Here is a 12500-nt window from a genome sequence, read left to right on the forward strand (position 1 = left end):
CCGGATGGAGTCTGGCATCGAGCCGAGCATGGACCTGGACTCTCTGGACGAGAGGATCAAGATCAGAGAGATGATCCTGAAGGGACAGATACAGGAAGCCATCGCACTCATCAACAGCCTCCACCCGGAGCTGCTGGACACCAACAGATACCTGTACTTTCACCTGCAGGTACGTTAGTGAACGGACACTGTCAGTGGACAGAAGGCGTACTCTCTGAGCAGCAGCGAGAATAAGGCGTCAGGTTATTTTCCGTTTCCTTTCCAAATGATGGACGAGATTCTTCAAAGTTCATCGTCGGCTCTTTGTGCTCGTTGCAGCAGCAACACTTGATCGAGCTGATCCGACTCAGAGAGACGGAGTCGGCACTGGAGTTCGCTCAGACACAACTGGCTGAGCAGGGGGAGGAGAGCCGCGAGTGTCTGACGGAGATGGAGAGGACGCTCGCCCTTCTGGCCTTCGACAACCCTGAGGACTCGCCCTTCGGAGACCTGCTCAACATGATGCAGCGGCAAAAGGTCGGAACCAGTCGTTGTTCAGTGTCACTCAACAGATCTGACACAGACGCAGATCTGGTTCGGTCCAAACCGAGGGGAAAAGAAAATCACTGTAACGTTTCATCTGCATCATATTACAGTACAGTGTCTTTATTTGATAACTCTAAGCTTTGTATGAGCTTCAGGTTCTGTGTTGTGCTGGAATTAATTATATTATGAGAGATGTTTCTAATTTTATTTTCCTCCTTACATCTGAATATAATGCAGCAGACGATAAAACACCTCGGTGCATTAAAGTATGGCTGCAACTAACGATTATTTTCCTTTAACGATTAATCTGTGGATGATTTTTTTCTGGATTAATGGATTATGGTATGTAAGAACACGGTGAATGTGTCGGTGCTCAGGTGTGGAGCGAGGTGAACCAGGCCGTGCTGGACTATGAAAACAGGCAGTCGACGCCCAAACTGGCGAAACTGCTGAAGATGCTGCTGTGGGCGCAGAACGAGCTCGACCAGAAGAAGCTGAAGTATCCGAAGATGACGGACCTGAGCACGGGAACCATCGAGGAGCCCGTGACGTGTGGCCGATAGGTAACACGTGTGGAAACAAACTGTATGAATCAAATGACTCCACTCGTGTGAACTGTAAATTACTGTGTTTGCAAAGTGACAGAATGATTCTGTTTGAATACTGATCCTGGAGTTTGAGATGAAATTCAGATTTCTGTTTTATATTCTATTCTTTTACTAAAGTCACTTGTATCATTTATTTCTCGCCAATTATTCTGATGAATGAAAGAATGTGATGATGTCGTCGTGTGTGAGGATCAGATACAGTCACAGAACCATAATTCACATCTAAATTTCTAAACAAAATGTGGATATTTTTCAATTAAAGGAAAACATATACGCTTTATTAATGTAACATAATTATTATTAATTAATATAATATTATACAAATTTTATTTAGTGTGATGTTTGGAATTTGACGATTGCACCTTTTACAGTGTTTCAATGGGACGAACTTCCTCCTTGTACAAATATCATTTGAAATGTGTGTGAGGACGTGAGGCAGGTCCTGACTTGATTATATACAGTCTACAGTCCTGACTGACAGCTGGATTACAGACACCCCCCCGTAAGCCCCGCCCCCGCAGGGCTGCGGTTGTTTTCACATTGGAGGTGGAGGGGGAGGTTGTGATAATGTTGTGATAATGTTGTGATAATGTTGTGATAATGTTGTGATAATGTTGTGACTGCAGGTTCCACACAGACAGAGACGTTGAAGAGTGAGTGACAGGTTCCAGAAGGTTTTTTTGATGTTATTATTTTTTTCACTGGCTTTGTTTTGATAATTGATCAAACGCAGTGAACTGGTTGGTCACTTTTAAAACTGCATGTACATGTAAAGTTTTGTTTGGTTGAGTTACTTTTCTATATTTAAAAAAAACTACTTGCTGCTACTGTCCATCATCATGTCTTTAGGTTGCATCATGTATAGACCCAGAGAACTCACCCCCTTTTATTATTCAACATTTTTAAGATCAGATTTATAATTATTAAAATAAAGAAAACTTTTGAACCGTAAAGAGCTGGTTTTCATTGTGTGGATCCGGGGACAGTTTCTCTCGTGAGGCCCAATCAGAGCAGCACTTTCAGTTTACAAATCACAACCAGTTTCTCTTGAGTTTTGTTCCAACAAGTCGGACTCGTTCTGCCTGTGGCCCGGGGACACGAGGTGAAGCCGAGCTCGGCTCAGAGCAGCAGACACATTTCAGAGGAGCTCGCTGTCGTCTGATGGCTGACGAGCACACGGGCGCAGACGTCTGGAGCGACAAACCAAACATCTACTCTGTGAAGGGATGTTCTGACGGGTCCAAACACCAGAACCTGTGGCCGAGGTAAGACTCGTGTAGGTCAGACTCTGGGCCCGGTTGTTCAAAAGTTATCCCACTGGAGTTCGGACTATGGATTTGGATCAGATCACGTAATCCAATCTTGGTTTTGATCCGGATCAAACCCTCAGTTTGAATTGTTGAAAACTTTTTGCTAGGATTTGGAAAAAATCTGGATTATTCTGATCCCAGCAGACGGGTGGATTCAGACAGGATGTCGGCAACAAACTGTAGTGCAATTCATATCGTGTGGTAAATTACATTTATTCATATTTCACACCTGAATTTTTAACGTTACAGTGATGAAGAAGTTTAAGTTTCAGTACTGTAACGATCAAACAAAATGAATCAAATTCTTCACTTTATATTAATTATAATACAATAATCTGAACGTCATGAACGAGAACCAGAAAGAGCAGAACAGATTCATCTGAGGAACAAACTGTCACACAGCTACAGCAAACAAAGACAGACTTCAAACTTTTGATTTGATTTTTAATTTGTCGTTTCAAAGACATTAAATGGAAAGTTTTCTGTTTCTATATCAAGACACTGAGTTGTTCACATGGTAACAGTGGCCTCCAGTGTGACACAGTTCGTAGTCCCATTGAAAACACTGGTAACCCAGATTTGATAATCTTGAAACGTTTGTATCTGGATCAGGATCATTGGATCGAATCCAATGTTGCTTTGAAAAACCGTGACGCAGGTTGTCTGGATGACGTGATCCTGGATAGCAAAACATAACATTGTCAAATACGGATCATAATAATCCAGATGACATTGAACGACTGGGCCCTGGTTTTCTTCCTCCATCTGATCATCTTCAGTTGTCACAGTTACAGTAAGTAAAGTACAGTGAGGTCGTACGTGACTCTCTCTCCATCTTGGTGCTCGTAGACCTTTGGCTCGGAGATGGATCCTGATGCTGTTCCTCGGCACCTGCCTGCTGTACTGTGCCCGGATGGCCGTGCCCATCTGTGCCGTGTCAATGGCCGCGGCTTTTCAGTGGAACAAGATCGACTCTGGACTGGTTCTGGGCGGATTCTTCTGGGGCTACTGCTTCACTCAGATCCTGGGGGGACACGCCAGTGACAAGTGAGTAATAAGGCCGGTACAGAACGTGGACATTGACAGTTCTGTGATGTGACTCTGTGATGTTGTGATGTCAGAGTGGGAGGAGAGCGCGTCCTGCTCGTCTCTGTCGCCACGTGGGCTCTGATCACAGCGCTGACGCCTCTGGTGGCTCAGCTCGGATCCCACACCCTCGCCCTCATGACCACGGCCCGGTTCCTCATGGGCCTGCTGCAAGGTGAGCGCCTGAACAGTTCACATTTTTTATTCACTTGTCAAGTTAGAGGAAGATGCAGAAACTGATATGATGTGATGAGCAGTGATTGTCAGCCTCCCTCTGTCCAACAGTCACAGTATCAACCACATGATGTCAACGTCCGTTTGGGATTTTTGACACCTGCGACCTGCAGCTGTTGGACAGTATCAGCTGTCAATCACACTGTATCCATATCTTTTTATTCTTCTTATTTCATATACACCACACACACGAGTGCATGATATCAAAACATGAATATGCACGTTTCTCAGAATTTCAAACTCTTCCTTTAAATAATATAATGTTGTTCTGCATTAAATTCTGTAAGAACTGAAGAATGAACTGAAGAATTTCTCGAATCATTTATTAATCACTGATCCTGTGAGGAAACATTTTCCCACAATATTGTTTTTCACAATCAAGAATATTCTGTTTTAATTTGAACATGAAACAGAGAAAAGCAGTGAAAGAGAGTCGAATAGAAAATGGTCGACATTTGTGCTTGAAAAATGAGTTGAATTAATCTATTTTTAAAAAAGGACAGATTTAGTTGATGAGAGTTGATGGATGATGTCAGCGTCTCATCGTGTCTGCAGGTGTTTTCTTTCCATCTCTGGCAAGTATCTGTGCTCAGCGCGTCGTGGAAGGAGAGCGAGGCTTTTTAATGAGCACCATGCACAGTGCTACCTATCTTGGGTATATTACTCACACACACACACACACACACACTCTCACACACACTCACACACACTCTCACACACACTCACACACACACACGCACTCTCACACACACACACGCACACACTCACACACACACTCTCACACACACACACACACAGTCACACACACTCTCACTCACACACACACACACACACACACACACTCACACACACAAACGCACTCACACACACTCACACACACTCACCGCACTCTCACACACACACACGCACACACTCACACACACACTCTCACACACACACACACACAGTCACACACACTCTCACACACACACACACACACACACACACACGTTGTCACAGGTCATTTCCTGGAGATTCAACGTAACCAACTGAACTGAATCTTTCTCTGACTGGGGACAAAGCATTTGCCCCTGATTGGCCGAGCTGCCACCCACCCACACACACACACACACACACACACACTCTCTCTGTTTGCTCCGTCAGGACGCTGATGGCAGGTGGGATGGGTTCCATTATGCTGGACCGGTACGGCTGGGAGAGCATGTTCTACTTCACAGGCTTCCTGTCGTGGCTGTGGGCTCTGCTGGTCTGGCAGTGTTTTTTAAAAGGTACAGTAACTAAACATATTCTTGAATATTAACTTGAACAAAGGTTGTTGACCACTATGGAAGAGTATGAGGGCCAGGCATAAGAAAAAAGTCGAAATGTGGAGAATAAAGTAAAAATGTCAAGATTAAAGTTGAATTTTTAAGAATTTATCAAACTAATAACAACATGTCTTCTTCTACAAAATATCTTGAAAATGTTGACATTCATACTTTATCCTCAACATTTATACTTATCCTCAACATTTGGACTTTATCCTCAACATTTAGACATTTATACTTTATCATCGTCATTTATACTTTATCCTCAACATTTATACATGTATACTTTATCCTTGATATTCAGACATTTATATGTTATCATCAACATTTAGACCTTTAGACTTTATCATCATTTAGACCTTTAGACTTTATCATCAACATTTAGACCTTTAGACTTTATCATCATTTAGACCTTTAGACTTTATCATCATTTAGACCTTTAGACTTTATCATCATTTAGACCTTTAGACTTTATCATCAACATTTAGACCTTTAGACTTTATGATCAACATTTACACTTTTAGACTTTATCATCATTTAGACCTTTAGACTTTATCATCAACATTTAGACCTTTAGACTTTATCAACATTAGACCTTTAGACTTTATCATCAACATTTAGACCTTTAGACTTTATCATCAACATTTAGACCTTTAGACTTTATCATCAACATTTACACCTTTAGACTTTATCATCAACATTTACACCTTTATACTTTATCATCAACATTTAGACCTTTAGACTTTATCATCAACATTTAGACCTTTAGACTTTATCATCAACATTAGACCTTTAGACTTTATCATCAACATTTAGACCTTTAGACTTTATCATCAACATTTAGACCTTTAGACTTTATCATCAACATTTAGACCTTTAGACTTTATCATCAACATTTAGACCTTTAGACTTTATCATCAACATTTAGACCTTTAGACTTTATCATCATTTAGACCTTTAGACTTTATCATCATTTAGACCTTTAGACTTTATCATCAACATTTAGACCTTTAGACTTTATCATCAACATTTAGACCTTTAGACTTTATCATCAACATTTAGACCTTTAGACTTTATCATCAACATTTAGACCTTTAGACTTTATCATCAACATTTAGACCTTGAGACTTTATCATCAACATTTACACCTTTAGACTTTATCCTCGACATTTATACATTTATACTTTATCCTCGACATTTATACATTTATACTTTATCCTCGATATTTAGACATGTATACGTTATCCTCGACATTTACACTTTACTCTCAACATTATGATATACAAAAACATAACATGATGATGTCATGTATGATGTCATGTATGATGTACAGTATGATGTCATGTATGATGTCGAGTATGATGTCATGTATGATGTACATTATGATGTCATGTCTGTCTCAGGTGAAGTGTCCCCCCGCCAGCTGGAGAGTCTCAGTGGAGACAGTAACTTCTCCCAGTGGAACTTGTCTCACTGGATCAGACTGCTTCAGAAGCCGCCGGTCTGGTACAGATTCTGACCTTTAACTTTCACTGTCACTTTACTGTACATCACACGACAGGGTAACCCTAGCCCTTTACCGTACAACCCTAACCCTACAACCAGTGTTTCAGCCTGACCCCCCCCCCCTCCCCTGTCTCCAGGGCGATGGTCTTTGCTCACATGTGCACCGCCAGCACGTCCAACACGTTACTGTCATGGCTGCCGACGTACTTCAAGGAGTCCTTCCCCGACGCTACGGTATCGTGTCCTCCTCCGTCTCTGAGTCGAGCACATTGTTTGAATTCCGTCTGAACCGGTTCCTCTTCTCCCGACGTATCTGCTCATGCAGGGTTCCGTCTACAACGTGATCCCGTGGCTTGTTGCGATTCCTTCAGCGCTCGGTGGAGGATACATGTCCGACTACCTCAAAAAACATGGTGTGAAATAAGTCTCATTATTGTTTTGTTACAGTATGTTACCATTACAACACCAATCATGTTGTTGTTTTCAGGAGGATATGAACTATCGACTGTGAGAAAGATAATGCAGGTGAGTATTAACAAGCTGTTGTGATTGTAAGTGTATCCAGTATACAGTTGAGACAGTGAAGTGTTAGTCTCGTCCTGATACGTACAGTAACTCATGTGTAATGTCATTTTTCCACGTCTCAAACATGTGACGACAATCGTCGTGACGTTTTAAATCCCAGGGATTAGAGACAATATTACATTATGAATGATGAGAATCTACCAAACAAAAAAAATATTTAAATGATACATTTTCCAATTGTTCTGACACCACAATAACACAGGAACAGAATGAGTTTCAGAATTTACCAATCTCAATAATATCATGCCTCGTATTTGTTTTTATGACGGCTCTGAGTCAGGTCCAGATCCAGGTCCAGGTTCTGGTTCTGGTTCTGGACTCACGTGTGTCTCTCCTCAGCTGTTGGCGATGGGCGGGTCCAGTCTGTTCATCATGCTTCTGTCCGGAGGAGCGTTCACTTCGTTCACCTCTGCAGTGACGTTTGTTTCCGTCGCGGTGGGTTTGTCCACCTTCACTAGCTGGTACGTGTCAATCAAACTGTCATAACCTCGACTCACCACTGATACTGATGAGTGAAAATATATATTTGATAGTAATATATTTATATCACCAGATTGTATTAAAAAAACATCCATAAAGCTTCTTACATTTTTCATTTTCCACCATTAAGTATCTGAACTCAGGCTACAGCAGATTAATTCACATCTATGACAGAACATTAGTGTAACTCATAGTAAAGAACAGTTTAATGTTTAATATTCATAATGAGTTCAACACTGTGGCTTGTTGAGCTGAAGCTCTATGACACAAAATATTTAACTGTACAATGTTGGTTTGCATCTTTTTGTTCTCTTATGACAATAAAACCAGTCTCATGTTATGGTATAAATCATAAAGCAGATTTATGTTTATTTATATGTTGATGTGACTGAGTTTCATTGTTTCAGCGGCGTCTCGGTGAACGTCCATGATCTGGCTCCGTCGTGTGCTGGAGCTCTGTACGGTGAGAATCACTTTCATAAAACTCTAAAAACATTTATCATTTGATCATTTGTCATTTGATCATTTGTCATTTCACCGTCTCCTCTGTTTTCCTTCTCTGCAACAGGTTTCATGAACATGTTGGGAGCTTTCATGGGTAAATATCCAAGATGTTTGATAATGATCTGCAGGAAATGTCTAAATCTGGAACAAGACTATTTCTATATATATATATGATATAATATTCCTGTTGTCCCGGTGTCGTGCAGGTCTGTTGCTGGTCTCGTTGTCGGGGTACCTGATCGAGGTCACTCTGTCGTGGACGTCCATGTTCTCCCTCGTCAGCCTCGTCAACACCTCGGGTCTCGTGATCTTCGTCTTGTTCGGAGACGCTCGGCGCGTCGACCTGGACGCCTCCAGCTCCATCACCGTCGTCTGAACCACACTTTGATTTATGAAAGACGTTGACTCTGGAAAACGAAGGAACGTGAATATTGCAGGCATGTTTTTGTTCTGTTGTCTGTGGAGAAACGTCTGCTGGATGTGAACTGAATCCTACAAATGTTGTTAACTGTATAGTATTTAATGAAGAGCCTTTGATTTCCATAGTCAAATATTCACTTCATGTCAGCTGCAGGTCACATGACGTTAACAATAATTCAGTGTCACGTATTTGATGTGATGCTGAGATCCAGTTCAGTTCATACAACTGAAATAAATAAAAGTTCAGTTTGTGTCGATAGTTAAAACTGTAAAAACTAAATCAGACTCATCTTGAAACTCTAAATATTATTATTTTAAAATGAATAATTAAAAATGGAAATTATTTAATGATTTTAAACCTTTCAGGAATATGGTGTTAAAACAAGTGTTGTGTTGAAACAAAAACTACAGACTCATTTTCACATTTTCACAAAAATAATAATTTCTCTTAAAAATGAAACGGGTTAAATTTCATGGTTCAAATCAAACCTGTAACGTTCAGGATGTGAAGCCCTGATTGTTTACAAAATCAATAATAAATATAACAATAAAAATACAAACAACAGATAAGTATTTCTTTAATAATGAATATGATCAAATCTAAGAATGTGACAGTGACCTCTGATACAACGGATATTTCATTCAGGGGCAACTTGAAACTTTGTTTTGCATAAATTTTCTATATTCCAATACGGTGACATAACTCTGATCGCTCCACAGAAAAACTCTGATCGCTTCGTTCACACGCACGCACACACGATACAGCAAGTCAAAAGAAAGAGTCACAAACATTTACCATAACACAAACTTCACTCTGGTGTTTCATACACGTGACGATAAACCGTTAAGTATGATGCTACAGTTAAACATTTTGAGGCGATGGCGGAACATTAAAGCTTACATTGTTCTGGGGATGAGACGTGAGAAGGTTATAGCCATGATTCATGAAGATGATGAAAAAGATTATCATGATGTTAAGAAAGAAAAGACAAAGAGAAAAGAAGGTTTGAGTTTGAAAAGCAGAACATGCTACATGTCCTCCAGAGGTTCGTCCACAGATCAGCTGATGGATCATAATCTGAATATTTCTATTTTCATCCTTTAAATAAGAACGAGAGGAAACGACCCTGAAGCTCCAGTTGGAAACGTTCAGTAACAGAACAGAAATATTCTTGACCTTCATGGTCAAATATAATCTGTTGACATGTTTCCAACATTAATGCTTCATATTGTCACAAACAGAAACGTCATGATCTTCAGATATTATAAATCACTCATGAAAGATGGAACCAATACAAGCACTTTTGCACAACATTTGTCCAACACACAAACCACAAAGTGAATATCAGCAGCATGTTGACGACATGCAGATATTAATATTTAGTTAAGAATCAAAGGTCAGGGGTCGCGATAGAGAAATTTAATAAGGCTAAAAGAACATACAGAAAAACAAGAAAAATATAGATTATTGAAGCGATTTGACCGGTGGAGCGAGACGTGAGTCGACTAAATTAAATAGAACATGTCCGAGTGTTTTTATCTTAAATCTGATTCAACGAGTTCGAGCTTCATGAGGCGACGACGTCACTTCTGACGATCCTGAGGACGGAAACAAAAACATAAATCAACGTTACACAGGAATATTATTATGATCATTTCAGCAGGTTACAAAATAACTTATATGATACTATTATTAAAATATGAATATTAATATTCTCATTTCAGCCACACCACACCTCTGCTCGAGGAGGAAGATGAAGAGGAAGATGATAACAGACTTTTTACCTGATCGATTCTGGATCGGTTCGGAATTGGAGCAGGATCATAACTCTGTAAAAAAGTCACATAAATACAAATCTCATCACTTTTAATAAAACAGTCTTAAAACGTTCCCACTCATTTCAAATCGATGACTCATACAAACATTTCAATATTATCATCATTATTGATATTGATATTAATAAAACCTTCTTTACATCTGGTTCTGTGGAAAACTGTACTAAAGTAACATAGTAAATAGTTAAATAATATATTACATCAGAGCTGCAACCGTTAATCGATTAGTAATCAAGCACTAAATTAATCCCCAACTATTTTAATAATCGATGAATGGATCAAGTAGCTTTTATGAAAAAAAAGTCATGATTCTCTGATTTCAGCTTCTTAAATTTTTTCATATTTTCTGGGGTTTTTTGCTCCTCTGTGACAGTAAACTGAAAATCTTTGGTGTGAACAAAACAAAACATGTTGAGAAACACGATCAACGTGTTTCATCGTTTCATGAACCAAACGACTGATCGATGAAGAGGAGGATGTTTGGTGTGAATGGAGCCTCTCACCTTCCTCACCACCTCCTCCTCCTCCTGCTTCTTCTCGTAGTGGGAGAAGTCGTCGAAGATGGAGGTGGAGTGTTTGAACTGGGCGATGATCTTCAGAACCTGCTTGGCCTTTTCCAGAGGAACCTCCTGCGTGTCGCGCGAGTTGGTGACGGGCTTGTTGTCGTTGTTCTCCAGGCGGATGTGTCGCAGCTGACTGTTGGGAACGTCCTTCACGAACAGCCACACCACGTCGAACTTGCCCTTCCACTTGTCCTGCGCCCAGACGCCGGCGCTCGTGCCGTAGTCCACGGGCGAGCGCATCTCGGCCACGCCGCAGAAGTGGCCGCTGCCGTTGACGCTGAACAGCAAGTAGACGGGACCTTTGGAGTTCATGGTTCTGAAGGCCGAGTCCAGCCGCTTGTTGCCGTGCTCCGTGCTGCACCAGATGGAGTACTTGATGGAGCGGTGGATGTCGTCCTCGCTGTAGCTCTTGATGATGAACACGCGGCCGTTCTTCAGGCTCCAGTCGAACTCCTTGGGGTTGTAGCTGTGAGACGCTCGCAGCTTGTCCAGCACCGGGTGGGATTCTGAGCCCGGCTCGGGGAGCAGACCGCCGCACCCCCCGCCCCCGTTACCGACACCACCCCCATTGGAGGAGCCGCTGCTGTCCAGGCTCCCGCCGCCGTAGCACAAGTTGCGGTTGCGCGGGGCGACCCAGCGGGTCTGCGGTGTCGGAGCAGAGCCGTGGTTCTGGTACGACTGCGGCGGCGGACCCTGCATGGTCATCTGCTGCACCAGGGACTGGGCCGACTGCAGGGACTGCTGCAGGGGGGGGAGGAGACTGGGGGCGTGGGGGTGGAGCTGTGGCTGGTGCTGCTGGTGGTGGTGATGGTGGTGATGGTGGTGGGGGGGCAGAGGGGCGGCCATCTTGTTCGCAGGCCCTTTATTATCCCACGTGTCAATGTCCATGTTGTGTTTGACGGGCGGCGGCGGCAGAACTCCGCCGATCGCCATGCCCGGTTTGTTCTTGGTCTTGTTCTGTTGCTGCAGCTTCGCAGGTTTACTCGCGATCGCCGCCCACGAAGTCGGTTTGGGAACAGGCATTCCGATCGGCGTGCCGCCGTTGCCTGTGGCAGCCGCAGCGACACTTCCACCTCCGCCGATCACCGAGCCGGCGCTCTTAACGCCCGAGCCGCTTCCCGTCACGTCCCCGCCTATTTTCAGCCCCAGCATGCCTTGCTCCAAACTGTTCATCCCCGGCGCCTTGCTCAGGGTGTCGCTATGGAAACCCGTCTGCCCGTCCGGGACCAGGGTGCCGCCGAGCGAGCTGGGGGGGTAACTGTAACTGCCCCCGTAGGCGGAGTTCTGAGTCTGCTGGCCCTGAGAGCCGCTGGTGCCCCAGGCGGAGAATGCCGGGTTCTCAGGGAAGAAGTTAAACCTGTGGGGGTAGATGCTGCTGCTGAGGCCGCTCGGCTGCCCGAACACCGTGTCGTGCATGAAGTGATGGTCTCCATTGTTGAGGGGGGCGTAGGGCGTCAGGTAGGGGATCGGGGGGTCGCCCCCCGTGGACCAGGGAGCTTCACTCAGGGGGTAAGGAAACCCGATGGATGGGGCGTA

General features: G+C 43.0%; 3 protein-coding genes across 4 annotated transcripts in view; 2 read left to right on the plus strand and 1 right to left on the minus strand.

Moving 5' to 3' along the window:
* The window catches only part of LOC118316986 (glucose-induced degradation protein 8-B homolog), a 2586-nt gene extending 1204 nt beyond the window's left edge, over window positions 1-1382 (plus strand). The window contains exons 2-4 of the mRNA XM_035645346.2: window positions 1-169; window positions 319-516; window positions 903-1382. The exon at window positions 1-169 is cut by the window's left edge and continues 28 nt beyond it. Of these exons, the coding sequence (XP_035501239.2) occupies window positions 1-169; window positions 319-516; window positions 903-1088 (553 nt within the window). The 3' untranslated portion in view covers window positions 1089-1382. The remainder of the gene's footprint in view (window positions 170-318; window positions 517-902) is intronic.
* An 823-nt stretch (window positions 1383-2205) lies between these two features.
* On the plus strand, window positions 2206-10457 carry LOC118316940 (solute carrier family 17 member 9). 2 transcript variants are annotated; one of them, XR_004795298.2, is made up of 14 exons: window positions 2206-2398; window positions 3293-3490; window positions 3565-3704; window positions 4319-4418; window positions 4907-5031; window positions 6474-6576; window positions 6714-6810; window positions 6902-6989; window positions 7064-7101; window positions 7501-7622; window positions 8049-8104; window positions 8210-8239; window positions 8352-8582; window positions 10291-10457. XR_004795298.2 is itself a non-coding variant. In XM_035645241.2 (13 exons), the coding sequence occupies exons 1-13, from the start codon at window positions 2295-2297 to the stop codon at window positions 8519-8521; spliced, it is 1371 nt and encodes a 456-aa protein (XP_035501134.1). In that variant the 5' UTR covers window positions 2206-2294; the 3' UTR covers window positions 8522-9132. The 2 variants fall into 2 exon arrangements, 1 of the variants encoding a protein (XP_035501134.1); XM_035645241.2 differs by lacking the exon at window positions 10291-10457 and having other exon boundaries at window positions 8352-9132.
* Window positions 9127-12500, minus strand: part of ythdf1 (YTH N(6)-methyladenosine RNA binding protein 1) — a 5742-nt gene continuing 2368 nt past the window's right edge. Inside the window, exons 4-6 of the mRNA XM_035645238.2 lie at window positions 10905-12500; window positions 10351-10395; window positions 9127-10164 (exon numbers count right to left, since the gene is read on the minus strand). The exon at window positions 10905-12500 is cut by the window's right edge and continues 45 nt beyond it. Coding sequence (XP_035501131.2) covers window positions 10150-10164; window positions 10351-10395; window positions 10905-12500 — 1656 coding nt within the window. The 3' untranslated portion in view covers window positions 9127-10149. The remainder of the gene's footprint in view (window positions 10165-10350; window positions 10396-10904) is intronic.

This window comes from Scophthalmus maximus, chromosome 3 (assembly GCF_022379125.1).
Source record: "Scophthalmus maximus strain ysfricsl-2021 chromosome 3, ASM2237912v1, whole genome shotgun sequence".
Classification (NCBI taxonomy): Eukaryota; Metazoa; Chordata; class Actinopteri; order Pleuronectiformes; family Scophthalmidae; genus Scophthalmus; species Scophthalmus maximus.